This window comes from Balaenoptera ricei, chromosome 15, assembly GCF_028023285.1.
Source record: "Balaenoptera ricei isolate mBalRic1 chromosome 15, mBalRic1.hap2, whole genome shotgun sequence".
Classification (NCBI taxonomy): domain Eukaryota; kingdom Metazoa; phylum Chordata; class Mammalia; order Artiodactyla; family Balaenopteridae; genus Balaenoptera; species Balaenoptera ricei.
This window is the reverse complement of record NC_082653.1, coordinates 32,963,852-32,985,488: the sequence shown is the minus strand read 5'-3', so window position 1 is coordinate 32,985,488 and position 21,637 is coordinate 32,963,852. Positions and strand designations below refer to the sequence as shown.

At 46.0% G+C, this 21,637-nt stretch overlaps 1 protein-coding gene across 1 annotated transcript in view; it reads left to right on the top strand.

The window, feature by feature from the left end:
• Nucleotides 1-21,637, top strand: part of RASSF2 (Ras association domain family member 2) — a 38,648-nt gene that overhangs the window by 6,910 nt on the left and 10,101 nt on the right. Inside the window, exons 2-5 of the mRNA XM_059895964.1 lie at nt 12,914-13,003; nt 15,012-15,087; nt 17,427-17,578; nt 20,678-20,766. Coding sequence (XP_059751947.1) covers nt 12,945-13,003; nt 15,012-15,087; nt 17,427-17,578; nt 20,678-20,766 — 376 coding nt within the window. The 5' untranslated portion in view covers nt 12,914-12,944. The remainder of the gene's footprint in view (nt 1-12,913; nt 13,004-15,011; nt 15,088-17,426; nt 17,579-20,677; nt 20,767-21,637) is intronic.

The window sequence follows — 21,637 nt, the reverse complement described above, 5'->3', positions numbered from 1 at the left end:
TCACCTGGCTCTGCCTGTTTTCTCTCTGCCCAGCAGAAGGCTGCTCTTTTAATCCCAGACAGTGGGGGAAGTATAAAGATTTTACGGAAACAGCCTTTGAAGGCCATTTTGAGAAGTTTGGTTTTCGTGGTGCTGATTTTTCTTTAGGGTTAGTCAGCTGGTTGCAGGACAGGCAGAGGAGGGTGTGAGTGTGGTTTTGTGGTAAACTTCCCCTCAGCCTCCTGGAAATGTTCTGGAAACCCCTGGATGACCTGTTTCTCCTGGGTCTGAGATCTGCTATGTGCGGCTGAATTTCCCCACACCTGTTGTAGGGCATTAATGAGGTTAAAAAAGGGTGGATGTGAGATGCCCCACAGTGGCTGCCCCAGGGGAGGGCTCAGCACACACTGACCCTTCCTCCGCTGGCCTTCCTTACTGCTTCCAAGGGCGAGGAACCTGCCTGTCTCTGGCGGTGGAGGAGGCCAGCGCTTTGGGCTTTTGGGTTTCCAATCCTGGCCCTGGGTAGCAAGGAGAGGAAACCCTAAGATCTCTGCACACAAAGCTCATAGTCTCAGCCTATAACACCAAAAAAGGGAAGAACTGCTGGGGTTCCCTTAGGAAGGGGATGTGAGGTCAGAGATGAGTTTCAGAGAAGCACTTAGTAAACAGGAAGCATGGCCAGAAAGAAACCTGTGCTTGTAGGAAGTGGGGAACTGGAGACGGCCTCCTCACCTGCCAGGATAAGCCAGCAGTGCCTAGAGCTGATGGCGAGTGGGGGCTCAGAGCATGAGGAGTGACACAGACCTTGGGCCCTCCCTGTGGGACAGGGCTCCACTTAAACCTTGCAATTATTGGGCTGGAGGAAAGCTTAATTTGCCCTTCTGAAGGCAGGACTTTAAATACCCATAAAATAGCCCTCAGTTTTGAGAAATGCAGGTGAAGGAATGCTTAGTCTTACTTGTCTTGTATGCCTCCACTAACTTCCCACTCTTTCCTCATGCCAAGTCAGTTACATGGAGTTTTGCACTTTGTTGAGCTTTATCCTGTGAGGGGCCATCTGGGCAGGGCCCCTCTGGCTGAAGATGACGGAGGCGCTGCTTCCCTTCCATCAGGGAGGCAGAGTTGGCCAGGACCTTCCCTGGGGCCTTTAGATACCGGAGGGTTCGCTTTCTGGGTCTTTGGGTTCTCTGAGCTGCAGTCTAAGTTCTTTGCACACACACACACACTCCCTCACACACCCATACCACACATTCATATGTGCACTTGCACACTCTCTCCCTCACACCCATATGGACACATTTACACACACACTCTCCCTTACATATCTATATCTATACATTTACTCCCATCCACACCTACACATTCACACACATACCGCTTCTTCTGTCTGGAGTTTTTGCTTCCTTCATGCCTTTTTTGGCCCCATTCCAACACCCTGCTCATCCCATATGAGGCTAAGGGTCTTTGGGTTTCCTTCTAAATATCCGTCCTGAAGTCAAAATCTTGTAGTTGTTGACAGGACTTCCCTATAAACAAGTAGTTGCTCATCTGGGCCTGCGAAATGATCGTTTGGTGGGGGGTGACTGTTGTGACTCTCGGGGTCACTCGCCTGGCCACCTGCCCTCTGGCGTGAGAGTAGGAGGCAGGCCTTCCCGGCAGGCATCCCGAGACCATTCCCTCAGATCTTCCCCAGCCACACTGAGGGACTCACACCTGTGTGAGGAAGGCCTGAGCAAGAAGGGTCAAGGCCCCAGCTGTCGGTGGAAGGAGCTGGGGTTTTGCAGACCTTGCTGCTGGCAGGAGGGCGCCCAGCTTGGCCACTTGTCCTGCTGAATCTCAGGTCCTCATCTGGCACGTGGACCAGACAGAGGCTGCCTCCTGAGATAGGAGTGAGATTGCCTGTCAGCAGGGACCTCGTACCTGTTGTCAGTCAGGCCCCCAGGTTTTTTCCAGGAGGAGGGGCGCAGGTGGTTTTTGGGGCCCATGAGTGTAGGGGGTAGCTTGTTCTTTAGACAGAGGGTGAGATGTGTCTGGGGATTCGTGGCTGTGTAACATTGCAAATACCTGGGTCCCTGGATGGGATCTCCATCCCGGGCTCCTGCAAGGTCTGCTTTTCCTTCAGCTTGTCTGCCAGGCCAGTCACTGACTCACCTGCCTTCCCCAGGACTCTGGGGTGTGCTGCGGCCAGCAGCTGAAGCCAGCCTCCAGCTGCCTGTCCTACTCGGAGACCCTCATGTCCAGCCAGGGCACCACAGAAGGAGCACTGGCCTCATCATGTCAGCTCTGTGACCTGGGACAAGTCACCTGACCTCCGGGACCTTCTGTTTCCTCATCTTTAAAGTGATAAAAATAAAGCCTTCCCTGTGGGTTCTTGTAAGGAATAGGAGAAGGCATCTAGAGTCTTGTCACCAGCAGCACCAGCATCACTTGGGAGCTTGCTAGGAATGCACATTCTCAGGCCCCACTCTAGAGGTACTGAATCAGAAACTGGGAGGATGGGGACAGGAATCTGTATTCAATGAGCCCTCTGGGGGATTCTGATATACACTTCTCTAGAATATGGCCAGGTCAGGTGACTTTTAGCTGAAAACTCTTTCTTCCCATTCACCTCAAGAGAAGCTGTACTAAATAGGGGTTCTGCTTTGCATCAGACAGTCCTGGGTTTGAACTCTAGCTCTGCCTCTTCCTGGCTGTGTGTCTTTGGACAAGTTACTTCACTTCTTTGTGCCTCAGTTGCTTCATCTACAAAATGGGAATATTAATGTTTCTTTCTTCATGGGGTTGTTATGGAGATTAAATGAGTCGAAGCAGGTAATATCTAGCCTGTATTAAGCTTGCATTTCTGGTAGTTGTCTATTATTCACACTTGTTGTTTTATTATTAACATAGTAATACTGTTGTGATTGTTCTGTTCCCTATTTGTGAGGGAAACAGGAGACCAGGGCCTCCTTTGACTAGTCTTCTGTTAGTTCTCTTTGCTACCTGCCTCCACGTTAAGTGCCCTCCCTCCTCAGGCAGGACAAGCCAACCTCTTCCCAAATACCTTCCCCTCCCTTTTCCCTAACGTCTAACGTCCTTTTGGGGTGTGGAGGGGCAAAGCTTTGTATTCACATTCACAATAAAGCTGAGGAAGTAGAGTACATATACCCAGTACACTTGACCTTATCTCTCCCTTTGGTGCTGTTTGATGTTCTTTTCCTGAGCAGAGTGACTGAGAACCACGTGGGTGGTTCCCTGGGGGCCTGGACATGGGGTGGGAAAGGGATGGAGGAGGCACATGGGTCTGACCAGTAAGTGGGCCTTTTATTGAAGAAAGCATGTAGATGGAAGGCAAAGTATGCTGTTTCCTTCCTAGGCAGCACGAATTTTGCCCATGTTCAGGACAGGCTCAGGTGGAATCTCTTGTAATCTCTAGATCTTGGCAGGGCCCCAGGCCGCAGCTCAAGTCTCCTTCCTTGTGTGGCGCGGTAGGGCTGGGGTTTCCTGTTTGCCATCAACACTTCTTCCTGCCTCCATACGAGGAGGCTGAAGTGCAGAGGGGTCAGCACTGTCTCCTCTCTCACTGCTTGGTTACAAAGCAGAGTCCCTCAGGAGACCTGATGAGGCAGTCTTCGATACTATAGTGTGAAGCACCGTGTCAGATAACTTTCTTCTCCAACCCTAGAGCTCCAGATTGTCCCCAGAGGGCAGGGCCGACAAGGGTTCAGAGAAGAGGTGGGGAGAGGCCCCAAAAGGGGAAGCTGCAGGCCCCCAGCTAGTGTTTCCTTTGCATCTGGGGCCTGCAGCTGGCTCCCTGGCTTCTGTGATGTGGTGCCCTGGTTTGGTGATGGGGCCCCTTGCATCAGCTCTGTGCCTGCACACACTGATCCTCGGGGATGCTCTGCACTGTCCCCTCTCCCCTTTGAAATATTAGTAATGGGAAGGGGGGCACTAAAGACTCAACTCAGTTTGCTTTTAGAAAATTCTGTTTCTTCCATTCTTGAAAGGCTTCGTTGAGATGCATTTGGGGGTGTCCTCAGTTTACACAGCTCTATCCCCATCAGATTTCATAGTGGTTCTCAGCCCTGGTTGTACATTGGCATGACCTGGGGAGGTTTTAAAAATGCTCGTGGCTGGAGCTCCTCCCGGAGGGTCTGATGAAATTGGTCTGAGTTGCAGCCGTGACATCAAGAATTTCAAATTAACCCCCTACCCCACTCCCCCTCCAAGAGAGTCTAATGAGCACCCAGAATTAAAACCTCTGAGATGTCGTGTGTCCTGAGTTCAGCTGTTACTCCTTCCCACTTTGGTTTCAGCTGAGGCTTGCCAAGTGCATGTCCTTCTCGCTGGTCAGGGGGTGGCTCTGTGGGGTTTGCCCCCCTGGGAATGCTTCATGGAATAAGCCCTCCCCTTTCCTAGCCTGTCTCTCTCTCTCCTAGTTATATTTTCTTAGAGACTGGGACTGCCTGGGTCCTATAAATTCGCTGTTGCTCTGGCACCCCCCATCCTACCCTGGGAGCTGAAGTGGGAGTGGGGCGGGGCCTGGCCCCTGTTATGTGACCAGAAAGACCCTTTAGGAAACAGAAAACAAACAAAACACCAAAGGGGGTCTTCATCTCACTCTGGACTTTCCAGCCAGGGGTGGCTCCCCTTTCTGTTCTGAATTTGCCTGCTGGGGACTTTCCAGTTGATCAGTAAGATGAGAGACACTTGGTCTCTAGGCTGGAACAGAAACTGTGTAGGGATTAGCTAGCCTCCTGGGGATGCTCTGAGACCAGATTGACTTCAGTGTGTTCTCTGGGCTCCCTGAAAGAAAGCAAGTGATGGCACAGGAGTCTGGAGGAGCCAAGAGCTAAGAACAGAGGAACTTCTGCTCTCTTTGAACCGAGCTTTGATGCCTTTCCGACCTCCTCAAGCTTCCTGAGGACTTAATGCTTGCCCTCATCACAGGAAACTGAGCTGGTTAATTTCAAGAGCCTGGCTGGCCCCTCATTTATTCTTGGGGAGGCTGGAAACACCTGTGAGTGGGGAGGTGGTTCTGTGAAAAGAAAGAAAGGATCCTTTGTGCAACAGCTACAGGGTAGCTACGGGGTTTTGACTGGTCCAGAACTTGGGCAAGTCTGTCCCCATTCCTGCAGCTCAGCCTTGTACCGACCACACCTGGAGATCCTGTGCAGGCAGCTGTTTCGTCCCAGCTTGAGAGTGGGTAGAGGAAGGTGATGGAGCCAGGAGCTTCAAGCCCTAACGTGAAGCAGATGTAGTGGCCGCTGCTGGTACCCACCCAGATCCCCTTTATCTATTTTTTAAAAAATAAATTTATTTATTTGTTTTTGGTTGCATTGGGTTTTCGTTGCTGCGTGCGGGCTTTCTCTAGTTGTGGCAAGTGGGGGCTACGCTTCGTTACAGTGCGCGGGCTTCAGTAGTTGTGGCTCGCGGGCTCTAGAGTGCAGGCTCAGTAGTTGTGGTGCACGGGCCTAGCTGCTCTGCGGCATGTGGGATCTTCCCGGACCAGGGCTCGAACCCATGTCCCCTGCATTGGCAGGTGGATTCTTTTTTTTTTTTTTTAGTAAACTTATTTATTTGTTTTTATTTTTGGCTGCGTTGGGTCTTTATTGCTGTGCGTGGGCTTTCTCTAGTTGCGGCAGGTGGGGGCTACTCTTCGTTGCAGTGCGTGGGCTTCTCATTGTCGTGGCTACTCTTGTTGCAGACCACAGGCTCTAGGCGCACGGGCTTCAGTAGCTGTGGCTTGCGGGCTCTAGACCGCAGGCTCAGTAGTTGTGGCACACGGGCTTCCGCAGCATGTGGGATCTTCCCAGGCTAGGGATTGAACCTGTGTCCCCTGAATTGGCAGGCGGATTCTTAACCACTGTGCCACCAGGGAAGCCCCCCCTTTATCTACTGCGTTTTATGGGTGTGGACTGCTGACAGGTCTCAGTTGCTCCCTAGTCTTGAGAATTGCTCTTGCAGGATAATGCCTGGGTGCTCACCCCCTCCTCCCAGAGGTGGCTCTCAACCAGTGACTGACTAGCGCGGGGTACAAAGGCCTGGCCTGCCTGTCTTAGGGTGGGACAATTCGGTGGAGTTGTTCACACCCTAGAGCTCCCATGGAATCAGGCTGTGGCTGGGCTCCAGTTCCTTCCCCAGCCCAGTCCTTCTTCCCTCACTCCCTTACAGGTTTCTCCTGAAATCAATTCCTTAATAACTCATGTGCACAAGAATCCTCATTTTGACCTCTGCCTCTAGGAATTACTTAACCTAAGACAGCAGGTTAGCTTTCTTTGGGCTGACTATTGAATCCACTGTCTCCGCTGAAGAATTAATAATGAGAATGGGAATATTTGCAGGAGAGAGGCACAGTGTGGGAGCTGGGGGTCCAAAGAGAGAGAGCTCTAGGCCTGGGAGGGGAAAGAAACACCAAATGAATGGTTTCTGTGTGGTGGTAAGTGCTGTGATGAAGGACAGGCTGAAGTGTGGATGCCTATCCCCTCAACACTGCCCAGGGACAGCGAGAACAGTTTGTAGGGGGAGGTAAGTTTTGGATCAGTGTCTAGGGAACATGTGAGTTTATTTGGGTCTGAGAAGCATGGGCACACTCACAGAGCATGAAAAACAGGCGTAGAAAGTTCTTTGTAGCTGGGATGTCATCATCTTCAATAGCTTAGGAACCTTCCCTTTGTCAAGACATTCTCTTGGATCTTGGGGAAGGTTGTGCCCTCAAGTTGTCCTGGGAGCAGGCAGGAAGTAGTGGATGGATCTTCACATGGGAAGTGCTAGGTTCTGCTGACAGGCTGCATGGCATTACCCAGGCATTTAATGGAGCTGAGGAGAACCCAGAACATGCCAGGGCATGAAGTGGTGCCAGAAGAGAGGACTGACTTGTTAGTGGCCTCAATAGGTCTCCACTGTGACTAGGTGACTAGGAGGCTCATGTCCTGACTTGGCAAGCCTAACGGTATTCACATCTCCAGACATGTTAGCAGACATGCTTTGTAGTTAGTAGACATTCAATACACATTTTATCTTTTAAGGTTTTTCTAAAGAGAAGTTGTACTGATCTAGAAGTCTTGAGGGCTAAATGGCCATGTTCACGGGGGGGGGGGGGTTCAGTAGGTTTAAATATGTTTTAGACTTCTAAAGAGTGACTCCACGTCAAAGATTATTTGTGTCAAATCTGCCCTTTCATTCCTGTCCCATTCTGTCTCTCTCCTCCTTTCTCTGTGTGGGAAGCAGTGAGCAGTCTCCGTTCTGTGCCTGAGATGCTGGCTGATGTGGGAAGCCCCCTCCTTCCTCTCTATCTTGCTTTCCCCTCTTCAAAGAGATGGTGAAGATTGGTTCTATATTCTCAAGGCAGTGTGCAAGTGATGCTTGGAAATGATCCTTACAAGGCATTGTGGAGTCCAGGAGGGCTTCATAAATTCTTGATAATAACAGAGAAGGCAGAAGAATTGCAACCAGCTAGCTGAGCAAATCCCTCTCTTTGAGACTGTAGATATTGGCAGGCACCCTTGGCAGAAGTGTCCAATTGAATGTGGATCCCAGCCCCATCAACCATCTTCCTCTGACTCTTCCTTGTGTGAGAAACAATCCTCTGCTTAAGCAATATTGGACTGAACTCTAAATTTCCGGCCTTTTGTTTGCTCCGCTACTGTGTTTGCCTTAAAGGGTATGTAAATGTAGCTGGCTTTTTTTCCTCTCCAGCTGGCTGGAGGCAGCCAGTGATTTGTGGTGATGGTTGGAAAGTTTATGAAGACAGATGCAGTTGTTGTCCTTGAGATAGACAAAGGAGGGGTTGGGTCCTAGAATCAGCTACCTGTGATTTCAATTCAACAATGTGGTCAGCTGTGTAAGTATTTTCCTAACATTCCTAACCCAAGAAACATAAAAGTAAGAAAAAAGGTGGGGAGAAGTCAGGCTGGAGACAAAGATTGGGCCAATTGAGTCTATAGGTCAGATTTATAGCAATAGCCTTGGTGAAATCACTCAATATGTAGACAGAGAGAGCTTTAGAGAATTCCCACATTTGGGCCATCAGACTACTTGATGATTTTTATCAACCTGGTAAGTAAAAAATAGTGATGAGGGAAGTTGAACATCTTTATTAACTATTTGTATTTATTTTTCTGTGAGCTATCTGTTCATGTGCTTTGACAAATTTTCTGTTGAGTGTAGTCTTTTTCTTACTGAATTATTAAAGACTTTTACATATTAAGGAGATTAACCTTTCATAATATGTATTGTAAATATTTTCCCCCAATTTGTCATTTGCCTTTTGACTCAGGATAGGGTAAACTTTTTTTCTAAGCAGAAGCTTAAAATTTTTACAGATTGGTATCCAGTTTTCTTTTTTCATCATGCCTTCTGGATTTTGGGTCAAGAAGGTTTTCCCCAGTTCAAAATTCCCTACATTTCCTTTTAGCATTTTATGTGTTTAATTTTTTAATTCATTTATGATTTCTTTTGGTGGAGGAGTAAGGTAGGGATTTAGATTCCCCATATCCCCCTTTCCAAAGGCCAGTCAATTCTCCAGCAACATTTTGTTTTATTAATCTATCTTTTCCCTGCTATTTAGAAAGGTAACGCACATTCTATGTTCCCAAATATATTTGGGTCTATTTCTGTATGTGATATTGTTTCATTAATCTGCCTGTTTTCCTCAAGTACCAAATAGTTTTAGTAACTGCAGAAAAGACTTAATTTCTCTAATTGGTATTTTCAGTAGATTTAAGAGGACATACTGTCAAAAGGGATTTGTCTTAGGAGCAGGACAGATTACTTTCAGATCCAAAACAAAATTACCAAATTATAGGTTATTATGGAGGCAGTGAATGAGAGTCCTGCAGAAAATCCAATCAGTGAGTTAGAAAATTAGCTGTAGAATTCTGGGGAAAATAAGGAGGTGGAGACTGTGAGTAAAAATTATACGAGACTTGGAGGATAACTGCAGGGATGTATGTAAGTATGTATGTATGTATGTATAGTGCTGGAGAGAGGGGATAGAGACATTGCAGAAGAAAAACCAAGAATGGAAGGAAGAGAAGCAGTAATCAAAGCAAGTATAGGATATTTCCCTGGTTGGAGAAAGACCTGAATGTTCAGGATGAGTTCTGTCAATGGCCAGGCACTACTAATCTGATTTCTACTCCATCCAAGCTTTGGCATTGGCTCTGGCCCAGGTCCCCCATGATTCTGTGTGGTAAATCAGAAGCCCCTCTGGGTTTCCCTTCCTTGGGCTCCCACCACCAGCTCCTGGCTCTGCTGATCTTGGCCTCCTTCTCAGGGCCCCCTGTTCTCTTGGCTTCCAGGATACTGTGTCTCCTGTTTTCCCTCCTCTTATAGGGACTCATTTTTTCTCTGCCCATCCCTGACCTACTGGGTCCTTTGGATACCTGCCCTTGGCCCTGCCCCTTCAGCCCTCCCTGCTCTCTCCCTGGTAACCTTGCCACTCTCCTGACCTCCCTCCCTTCAGCCAAGCCAGGATTCCCTCCCTGGGATCTCCACACTGTCACTCTCCTGGGCCGCAGACCTGGCTGTGCTTCTTGTCATCTGCATCACGGGGTTCCATGGCCCTGCCTCAGACTCAGTCCGTGTTCCTCACACCAGTGCTTGTGACTGTGCATGGCCACCTACATCGCTATCCTCACCAGTAGCCAGGCATCGTGCTGGACTCTGCCTTTACCCCTGTGTCGAATCTGGCCCTTTCCAAATCTTTTTATTGATAGATCATGACTTTTTCTCTACCTCTTTAAACTCTTTAGACTCTGTTACTCCATCCCCATTGCCTGCTTCCCTGGGACAGGCCTCTCAATTGGTCCCCCTACCTCTGTTTTCTTCCCCAATCCTTTCTCAAAGTAGACAGCAGAGTGGGATAATCATTCCAAAATTCAACTCAGATCACACCCTTCCCTTATAACTCCCCTTGTTTTCCTATTGCCACTATAAAAAAATGATCACAGACTTGGTGGTTTGAAACAACAAAAATATACTCTCTTACATTCTGGAGGCCAGAAGTCTGACATTGGTTTCAGTGGACCAAAACTAAGGTGTCAGTAGGGCTGCCCTCCCTCTAGAGGCTGTGGGGGGAATTTCATTTGCTTGCCTTTTCTGGCTGTGTTTCTTGGCTCATGGTCCCTTTCTCCATCTTTCATCCACAGCGTAACATCTTCAAATATCTTTCTCTGCTGAGGTTGTCTGTAGAATCTCCCTCTGCCTTTCTTATTAGGACATTTGTGATTACATTTAGGGTCCACCCAGATAATCTAGGATAGTCTTCCCATTTCAAGATCCTTAATTTAATCACATCTGCAAAGTCCCTGTCACCATATAAGGTGACATTGACAGGTTCCAGGGATTAGGACCTGGATATCTTTGGAGTCCATTATTCAGCCTACCACACCCCCCATTGTACTTCACAGTCCAAAGTCCTCGACATGGTCAAGGTCCAGCACACACACCACCCCATCTTGGTGCATGCTCCTGCCTGGACCACTCTGCCCCTCAGCTTTGCCAGCTCTATCTCATCACTGAGGTCTCAGTTTAGAGTTCACTTCCTCCAGAAAGCTCCTGGGACCCCACCCAAGTCCAGATCAGGTGCCTTTCCTGTGTGCTGCTGTGGCATCTGCCCTCCTCAATAGAATTGTCTTTCCCCTCATATCCACCTCCTGCTGGACTATGTACACTTGAAGGCAGGGCTGTGCCAGTTTACTTGCTGTTGAAATGCCTCAGTAAACGCAAAGCTTTGACACATCTTAAGCACACAATAAATGAACGTATACATTTACATATGCATAGAAGAGGTGCTTTAAAAAAAATGGGTACTCACTAGTTATGGTAATTGTCACTTAAGAAAAAAAGAAAAACTTTCTCAGTAGTCTGACTTTCTTTCCTTTTCCTTTTTTGTAGTACATATATACTCCAAATTTTATGATTTTTTTTGAAGAATTGAAAAATTAAAATTTAGAGAGAACAATTGTGTTCTTGGGGTACCACTTTTGGGTATACAGGTGGGGTATGAATTTTCTAAATGGAACTCAACCCTCCACTCCCCTCCTCCCACTTATACCCCTTCCTTAGGGGGCCTTTGTATTAGTTTCCTGTTGTTCTTGTAACAAATTACCAAAACTTAGTGGCTTAAAACAATACAAATTTATTATCTTCTGGTTCTGTAGGTCAGAGGTCTGACATGGGTCTTCCTGGACTAGAATCAAGGTTTTGGCAGGGCCTGTGTTCTTTTCTAGAGGATCTAGGGGAGAATCCATTTCCTTGTCCTTTCCAGCTTCTAGAGGCCACCCACATTCCTTGGCTCACACCCGATTCCCCCAGCTTCAAAGCCAGCAACAGTGGGTTGAATCCTTTTCACATTGTGTCACTATAACACTGATTTTCTGCCTGCTTTTTCCATTTAAAAAATTTGTGGCAAAACACACATAAAATTTGCCATCATAACCATTTTAAGTGTACAGTTCAGTGGCATTAAGTACACTCACATTGTTGTGCAGCCATCACTGTCATCCAGCCACAGAACTGTTTTCATCTTGCAAAACTGAAACTCTATACCCATTAAATAGTAACTTGCCATTCCCCCTTCCCCAGCCCCTGGCAACCACCATTCTACTTTCTTGTCTCTATGGATTTGACCTAGGTACCTCCTGTAAGTAAAATCATACAGTACTTGTCCTTTTGTGACTAGATTACTTCACTTGGCATAATGTCCTCATGGTTCATCCTTGTTGTAATGTGTGACAGGGTTTCCTTCCTTTTTAAGGCTGAATAATATTACATTTTATATATATATGCCCCCCACATATATATGTGTGTATATATATATATATATATATATATATATATATACCCCCCACATTGTTAATCCATTCATCCACTGATGGATATTTGAGTGGCTTTCACCTTTTGGCTGTTGTGATTAATGCTGTGAAGAACATGGGTGTACAGATATCTCTTCAAGGTCCTACTTTCAGTTCTTTTGGGTATGTACCCAGAAGTAGAATTGCTGGATCATATGGCAGTTCTATTTTTAAGTTTTTGAGAAACTGCCATACTGTTTTCCACAGCGCTGCACCATTTTACAAATTCCCACCAATAGTGCACAAGGGTTTCAGTTTCTCTGCATCCTCACCAACACTTGTCTCATGTCTTTTTGATGATAGCCATTCTAACAGGTGTGAGGTGATATCTCATTGTGGTTTTTTCAAAAAATTTTATTGAAGTATGGTTGATTTATAATGTATTTAATTTCTGCTGTACAGCAAAGTGACTCAGTTATACACATATGTATTCTTTTTCATATTTTTTCCATTATGGTTTATCACATGATGTTGAATATAGTTCCCTGTGCTATACAGTAGGACTTTGTTGTTTATCCATCCTGTATATAATAGTTTGCAAGATTTACGTTTCCCTGATGATTAGTGATATGGAACATCTGCAATCTAAAACCTTCCAACAAAGAAAAGCCCAAGACCAGATGGTTTCATTGGCGAATTCTACCAAACATCTAAAGAAGAGTTAATACTGATCCTTCTCAAACTCTTACCAAAAAATTGAAGAAGATGGAACACTCCCAAACTCATTTTACAATGCCAGATACCAAAGCCAGATAAGGACATTACAATAAAAAAAAAATTAAAAACTTGCAAGCTGAAATACTAGAAGAAAGTAAATATAAAAATTCTCAACAAAATACTGGCAAACTGAATTTCAACAGTGCATTAAAAGGATCATACACCATGATCAAGTGGGATTTTTCTCAGAGACTGTGGCAAGCAGAGGCAGCAGCCAGCAGTGTGGCATTTCCCTGGCCCTGGGTCAGTGTTGGGCTGCTTGAGCTGTGGATCTGGGGCAGGGACAGAGAACCATGTGCTCCCCGCCCCTGGTACATGGTCTGCTGAGTTCCTAAGGACACAACCTGACTTTAACCTCTGTCTTCACCTTTCAAATATAGGCCTCTCATCTGATGAAAAGAGAAAGGAAGAATGGACTACAGTCACCAAACTTCCCTAGTCCCATGTGGACAAGATAAATACATTTCCAAGTAAGATTTTTTGCTATGGTATTGTGTTTGCAGTGGCCAGTCCCATGTGAACGGAAGCCACTGGCAGAGGAGCCTCCTCTGTGCACGAGAGGAGTTCATGTGTGTGAGAAGGAGAAAGCAACTGAGTGTGGACCAGTGAGAGCATCAGCAAGGTTGCTGCTATAGATAAAAAACATGCCCCCAGAGCCTGGCCATAGAGATTGAAGTTAAGGAGGTCTTCAGGACATGGCACCCTTAGGGGTTCAAAAGAGATGATGTTCTGGAGGGCTTCCAGGAGGAGGAATTGGTGCTGGCTGCTCACTGTCTTGTCTGTGGTATACCCCAGGAAAGTCCTGGCTGGGTCGTGTCCCTGTGCTGCTGGGGTTCTGGCTAAAATGGGCACAGGTGCCCCCTGAACAGAAGGAGACAGTTTCATTGCTTTATATGCACTAAAATCTTTTGAACTCAGATTTTTGCTGATATGGCAGGGCCTAAGCCAAAATGGACTTTTTTAAATTATAAGTTTGCAGATATATTTTTACATTCCGCACAGAGATTTGTACATATTTATGTTCTCTATCTTAATGAAATGTTTAATTTATTTGAGGCCAAATTGTTTTAATTCCTTTAGACACACTTGGCCATACACAGACACACAGTTGTGTGAGCTATGGATCATGCTTATCTCTTCACTGATGGATTTCCCCCAGGGCTTCTACTGACCAGTACTTTTAAGTCCTAGTTTCAGATCTTTGTGTTCAAAAGTATCAAACAGCTTTTGTTTTAGGTTATTTGGAGTCACATTTTTTACTAATTCACTCCAGCTTATCTAGGTTTAACTTGTCTGGAACTTCTTCGAGTTTCCAGCTGGTTTTGACCTCCTGTGTGGCCCCAAATCTCTCCATTGAATGGCTGGGCTTAGAGGGACTGAACTCCCTTGCCTCTTGCCTGAGTATAGGGAAAAGAACACACCTCAGCCTCCTCAAGCCCTTCTCAGGCCTCCCCTCATTCACTTTCAGATAAAACTTGATCACAGCATTTTCAGGTTTGGCAGCTCTCACTCTGATCACAAAGGGTGTGACATGCTCTCTTACATTTAGTAGAGCTGTGCTCCCAGGGGGGCCACTTGGAAACCAGTATTTAGAGGCCTTGTAAGGTTTTTAAAAAATATTTTTATAAACTAAAAGCACCTAGAATAGATTAAAAAGATAAAAGCACCTAGAAGTGTACATTGCTAGGGTCCAGAAGCCCCCTCATGCCCACTTCTAGTCACCACTCCCAAAGGTGAACCACTATCCTGAATTCTAACATCTACCTCGAATGTCATATAAATGGAATCATACAATATGTGCTCTTTTGTGTCTGGCTTCTTTCACTCAGCATAATATCTGTGAGATTCATTCATATTATGTGTAGTTCATTCATATTCTCATTGCTGCTCCATTGTGTGACCATAGCTGCCTTTATTCATCTGTTCCACTCTTGATGGGAGTTGGTAAGTTTTTAAACACCTGATAAGGTCATGTCAATGAAGCATAAGTCAGTGGGACCCAGACCTGTCCCTTTTAACTTTCTGAAATTCTAGGAGTTTCTGAGTCTTGTGAAGGTTTGTAGTGATTGTCCCCTCCTCACTCACAGCATGTGTGAGGGAGGAAAGGCTGTGGAGAGTCTGGAGAAATCCTGTCTATGGGCTTTTGAAGTGTGTTTGCCTCTTTGAATCTGTGATTTATTAAGGCCTGCATATTTAGCTTGGGTTTGGGGAGTGTTGTGAGAGATGCCAACCTTTGTCAGCAGACCAGACCTGCCTTCGTTTTCTGGAGTTACTCTTTACATCCAGTCTGTTCTAGGTAGTATTTACTCTTGACCTTGACCTTGAACTCTGGGTATGTGTATGTGTATATGTACACATGTAGACAAACACCCAGACTGGAAAGTCGAAGGCCAGGTTAGAGGTGAGTAAAAGAGGGAACAACTGCATTATAAGTGGCTTCACCTGAGATTGTGACACCTCTTGTATTTTTCCCTTAAGGAACGAACTTCTCCTGCATCTGAAGACCTACAACTTGTACTATGAAGGCCAGAATTTGCAGCTCCGACATCGTGAGGTAAGGAGTCCCAAGGAAGATCTGTGAGGCTCCTTCCCTGGTGGCCAGCCCAGTCTTTGTCTCCATGTCTCCTGATCTGAGAGTCCCTGCCTCTCCTGCCACAGTGAGGAGCCTCTCAATGCTAGTGATGTTATTGGGAGTCCCTAGAGTTCTTTGGAAGGAGACCCCAGGCCCAAATTTGTTCTAAAAAAGATGAGCTTTTCTGTTCCGGAGACATTCCTGCAGCTGTGTGGCTGGGCTAGCGCCAGCCTCAAAAGAAGAACCCTCCCTTTCATGAAATGACTCTTTCAACTAACTCTCAAGCAGCCTTCCTCCTCTTGGGCAATTCAGGAACTTCACCCAGTCCTCTATGTTGACACATCCGGGCCCATGCCCTATTGCTGAAACAACCTGGACAAGTTACATAAGCTCTGGGTGGTAACTCTTGGCCCTTCCCCACAACTGCAGCAGCCTTCCTCAAGTGCCTTCTTGGAGTGTCCTTTGTTATCCATCTGTCTTTCCCCAGCCCCGATCCTGAATCTAAGCTTATGCATACTGTATCCATTTCTGTAAAGCCTGTTTCAGATAGATGGTGGAGTAATATATACTCAAGTGTTCTTGACCGATAAGAAGGTGTGTGTAATACCCTTCTAAACACATTTTCAGGTTGTCAAGCCATGGGGATTTAATTCATAGAAACAAACGGATATCCAGATGGCAGAATTTCAGCTACTAAGGCAGGCTGGTTGGGAATAGTATGTAGTGGCTTTTTGTATGTTCCTCAAACCACACCACTTAGGCAAAGTCCTACTTTGGGTTAAATTCTGCCCTACAATCATGTGATATAAAGTAATGATGCCAACCTTGACCAGCTAGAAGGCCATATATGACCTGTGCTTAAATAAAGCTTTTCTCCCTAAGATCCCCAAATGCCCTAAAGTTGCTCCACTCTTCTCTTGCCTTCTTTATTACCCCCTCCTTCTCTAAGGATGATCCTGGGGCCCAGGTTAGTTGTTCACTGAAGTGTCATCTTCATTCATGCGGCTTGTCCTGAAGATGTGGCCATAGCCCAGATCTCAGGTCTTGGCCCTGCTTATAAAACATGGGTTCAGAAAGGTTTTTCTGAAACTCTAGAAAGAAAACCTGACCCTTTAGGCATTGTCCTCAAACCCTCTACTAATTAGTGGCTGGACCATTAGCAAGATTTTGGTCCTTAAACAGCTTTTCTGAGGTGTGTCTTATAGGTGATTAAAAGGTTTTACGGTGATTAGTGAGATCCATTTCTTTGGGATAAAACATGCAAATGTTTTTAGAAGGGTTTCAAATTTAAATTCTTATCAGTCAACAACCCTTGAGTATAAAGTTGGAGTTCTTGCAGGATTTATTCACCTCTTGGAGAGTTGTTATATAGCACATTAGCTAATTATTGGCCTGGGAAGTTCTGCTGTTAAGAAATCTGATTAACACATCATCTCCCAACTCACGATCACATGGTACTCTTTTTAAGGTAACAATTGATCTGCTAGAGGAGCTAGTATTCTGTTGAACAAACTTGAGGAAATGTTACTTTAAATCTCCTTCAACCAGTGGGTCAGATTAACATATAACATGTTATAGCTAAAGACACATCACTTTCCATAGTAGGGGAAGGGAAAGTAGCTAATTTAAGGTTTTAGCTCTTGCTTCTGTTAGCAGGGTTAATCTCACATACTTTAAGAAATGTAATTGGACTTCCCTGGTGGCACAGTGGTTCAGAATCTGCCTGCCAATGCAGGGGACACAGGTTCAAGCCCTGGTCTGGGAAGATCCGACATGCTGCAGAGCAACTAAGCCCGTGCGCCACAACTACTGAGCCTGCACTCTAGAGCCCACGAGCCACAACTACTGAGCCTGTGTGCCACATCTACTAAGGCCTACGTGCCTAGAGCCCGTGCTCCGCAACAAGAGAAGCCACCACAATGAGAAGCCCACGCATCGCAATGAAGAGTAGCCCCCACTCGCCGCAACTAGAGAAAGCCCGCACACAGCAACGAAGACCCAACGCAGCCAAAAAGAAAAAAAAAAGAAAAAAAAATGTAGTTAGCTTTCTTTAAAATCATTAGTATAAAAACAACAAAAAACCATTATTATAATTTGCACGTGTCTATGAATTTTGAGGCAACTTTGCCCTGACCTCTGAGGTCAGCTTCAGAGCCTCAGGGGTAGTTTCAAGTGGAGAGAGTGTCTTGGAGCTGGGTTGTGACTGTAACTTGGGTGCACCCAGCTGGACACATCAAGGATGCTGTCAATTACCCCCAACAACATGGTGCTGGCTTCCTTGGGGCTTTTCTGGGCTCACCCTGCCAATTGTTTTGTGGCAGGAAGAAGATGAGTTCATTGTGGAGGGGCTGCTGAACATCTCCTGGGGGCTGCGCCGGCCCATTCGTCTACAAATGCAGGATGACAATGAACGCATTCGCCCTCCTCCATCCTCTTCCTCTTGGCACTCTGGCTGTAACTTAGGAGCTCAGGGGTGAGTGAAGAGAGATGGGACTGGGGGGTGACCAGGGGTATCTGGGGGTTCCATCTATTCTCAAGCAGGTAAATGCCACCTTCTTCCAGCAAGCCTTGATCCCAGCTCCTATTCCCACTGCCCCCTGCCTTTGACTTGGGAGGAGGAGAAAGGGGTGTATGTTGGTGTTATTGGGCTTCCATGCCTGTCACCACAATCACTGAGTGAGAGTCAGAGTGAGGAGGGGAGATGCTGAGTCAGAGAGGAGAAGCACTAAGGCCTGGGTGAGCAGCGTGCCTTTCCTCGTGGAGACCCCTAGTCTCTGAGGGGTATTGTAGTGGCCAGCCAGGCCCAGCCTGCAGATTTCCGACAGGACACCTGATGCCCCAGCATCCTCCCCACTAGGACCACTCCTCATAGAACGACCCCACCCCAGAGACATTTAGGGCTCAAAACTTCTGTCCAAAGCTCTGTGTCTGAGGGGAACCTGGAAGAGGAAAAAGAATGTCAGGCCCTGTCCAAGCCAGCCAAGCAAGGACTGCTTCCTTCAGGCCACACCTGGAGTTGGGTGGTGGCGTGATGGTCTTGAGAGGTCCCCTCTCCTGGGTTCCCACTGGAAGGTCTGTGAAGACTAAGCCTGTTCCTCCTTGTAGCCAGATGAGTAGTTCAATGCATCTAGTAAGGCACACCCTCTTTACTGTCTTTCTGGGACTTCAGTTTTTAGGATCAAGTGACTATCCCTTGTTCCGTCCTAAACTTTGCTGATACTGAATGCCTTGGGGCCAGAGCGTGGGTGGAGTGCGCCAACCTCTCAGCCAAAACCGCAGTGATGTTTTTTTCTGTTTTAAATAAGAACCAAGCCCTCTCTGTTGACCCCATTGAACATTTTGTTAAACTCCACAGCCAAATCTATTCTTTGCTAAAGTTGAGAGAAACCTACAATGTGGCCAAAGCCTGTTACTGATCTGGTTTCTTTCCAAGGGAATTTAAGGAGGAAAATCTTTGCCTGTCCCATTAGCGCCAGGGTGTCCAATCAAGGTTCTCTGGTTTCATCTAACTTTGCCAGTTTCATACTCTGCTTTGTTTTCGGCACTTTCTCTGTATTTGGTTTCAAGTGGGCCAAACCCTTTCCACAGCCCCAGCCCAGGCCCTGGGGTGTTTTACATCCCATTCCCTAAGTGAGATGATTTTTAAAATTCCACTTGACCATGTGACCTTTGGCTGGCCTACTAAGGGGTCTTTCACACTGTACACTTGTTTCTTTTCCATTCCCTATGGCATCAAGCTGGTCTTGGTTGGTTCTTGAAACTTGCAAATACTTTGAGAGAGTTTTCAGGAATGGTAAATAATGTTATCCCAGTGCCTGCTATAATAAAGTGAATGCCTGAACCACTGTGTTAAGAAGCATGCTGAGACCAGTTTCTGCTTTGGCAATAAAGAGTGCTTTGGACAAGGGAGTGGGAAGTGGCTGCTATGGGTGCCAAATGTTCACCATTCCTGAGAGGCTCTGCTCAGTTTCATTCTGGGGCTCAGAAGCTCACAGGTTATAATACAATAGGCAGTTCTTTCAGATTTTCAATTTTAAATTGTCTTCCCTTAAAGTTAGCATCCCTTGGGATTTCCCTGGTGGTCCAGTGATTAGGACTCTGCGTTCTCATTGCAGAGGTCCCAGGTTCAATCCCTGATCTCAGAACTAAGATCCCTCAAGCCACATGATGTGCCCATAAAAAAAAAAAAGAAAATTATCCTATCTCTGCTGAGTCCCAGTGTTACCAAACCACACTTGGGTCTGCTCATCTACGTGCAGTAAAGCCAATTTACTGACACCGGGTTGTGGTGAAGGAAAGTGCTGCGTTTATTGCAGGTCCAAACAAGGAGTCCAGGCAGTTAATGCTCAAAAGACGTGAACTCTCCGATGGCTTTCATCGGAGAGTTTTTAAAGGCAAGATGAGGGAGAGGGTCGCAGGGTGGTAGATGCTCTTCTGATTAATTGCTGGTGAGGTAATTGGGTGGTGTTTCAGGAGTCAACATCATCTGGTTCCAAGGGGTTTGGGGTTTACCTGCTTGTGGTCAGAATGCAGTTAACTTCTTATACCTGGTGTTAGAAGGTACTTTCAGTATCTGCACAGCAACTCATGGACATGGCTCAGGATACTATCTATAGCCCTTGAGGAGGAACTAAAGGTCCTTGACTTTGTTTTTTGGCTAAACTATTATTATCAATATTTTGTCTTGCTTGACTGTTTTCCTTAGTTTCTGCATTTTCTCACTTCTCTGATTAAATTTGTTCTTTGGAACTCAGGGAAGGCCTAGGAGGCTAAAGCTTTTTTACAAACAAGAGGAGGGGGATACAGGGGTCTGTTCCTGGGAAGCCCCCACAGGGTCCTGCTTTGTTTCACCAGGGCACCTGCATTCTTCTCACCATGGGATGGTCCTAATTGGTTAAATATTATTCTCCTTTCTGGCCAAATCCTCTGTTGATTTTGGGTGTGTTTCTCTGAGCTGCTTCCACTGTTCTTTTAGGCTTTGAGGAGTTATTTTCCGGCTATCGTAGCAATACCAGGTCTCAACTCAGATTGCCTGCTTGTGACCCTTTCTCCAGCAACCCTGAGAACACTGCCATCAGTGCCACTTCCAAAGCTGCCCTGACTGTTGTAGCAGCTAACCTATTACTTTCCATTCCTGTTAGATGGCAGAAGCAATTTCTGAGTTATTCCTCCAACAGAAGTGGGTCTGAACTAGAATCTTGTCCCTAGAAATAAATGACCATTAATAGGGTTTTCTAAATAAGCTATAAAATTTGTATGTGCTTAGAAACTCAGCACAGGCACCACACAGGTGTTCTTTGTTGTTCTCTGTCCTGGACTTCATGTTGCTGCAAATACCGGGAACAAGCATTTTCTCCCTCCAGAGCTCCCCTTCCCTGCCCAGTGCTTAGCCCAGGAGCTGGACCAGCCTCATGAGACACTCAGCACAGCCCACCATGTCCTTTGTCACCTACTGTGTGCTGGTACCCAGCCTTGCACAGGCCAAGTGCTCCCTTTGTACGAGTGGGGTGGGGTGGGACTGGGGGCGTTCTTCTGCAGGGGCTGAACCTTTTGTTTGTTTTCTGCTCACCAGCACCATCCTCAAGCCCCTCACCATGCCCAACATTCCAATCTCAGAGGTGGATGCCCTTCCTGAGAGTGATCAGACATCAAGTCCCACAGGTACATGCATGGTGGGAGGATCCTCTAGTTTGGGGCCGACTGTGTGAAGACTGATATGATGAATGTTGTACACTGTTACTTATTTTTTGAAAACAAAATTCACATGGTTCAAGATTCAAAACTTATTAAAAAGAATTGAAAGTTTCCCATCTCATCCACCCACTGAGTTTCCCTCCCTAGAAGCAAACTGAAGGCATTCTTCCCAAGGTACTCTTTGCAAACACAAGGAAATACACACCAACAAAGCTTAATGGTTGGATGTCATTTCTTTTCTTCCCCTTTTTATGTAAGTGTCTGCATTTTGCACATCCCGTTTCTATTAGTTTGTCTTGAGGATTGTTCCATACAAACCCATGGAGAACTTCTGCATTCTTTACAGCTCTGCAGTATTACATTGTATGAAAAAAATGATAATTTAATTGCTCCCTATTGATAAACATTTAAGTCGTCTTTAGTCTTTTAGACAAACAAAAGTGTAGACAGTGTCCTTATACATGTATCATTTCACACATTTGTCAGTGTCTGTAGGATTCTTTGAAATCGAATTTCTGGATCTGAGGCTATGTGCATTTGCAATTTTGGTAGATATTGTCAGTTCGAAATTATCTTGCAAGTCCTTGTATCGTGCTTATCTTGTGCAGACGTTGTTCTAAGCACTTTAAATGAATTAACTTATTTAAACCCTCACAACAATCTCGTGAGGTGAGTGCTATTACTATCCCCATTGTATAGATGAGGCAACTGAGGCACAGAGAGTTAGTGATATATGGTGTTGGGAAGGAAGACATTTTTCTCTACCTTCTAGGTTCTTCTGGCTGGTCTAAGAATTAAATTGACATGAGACAGATTAACAGGAGAAAATCAAACAAAA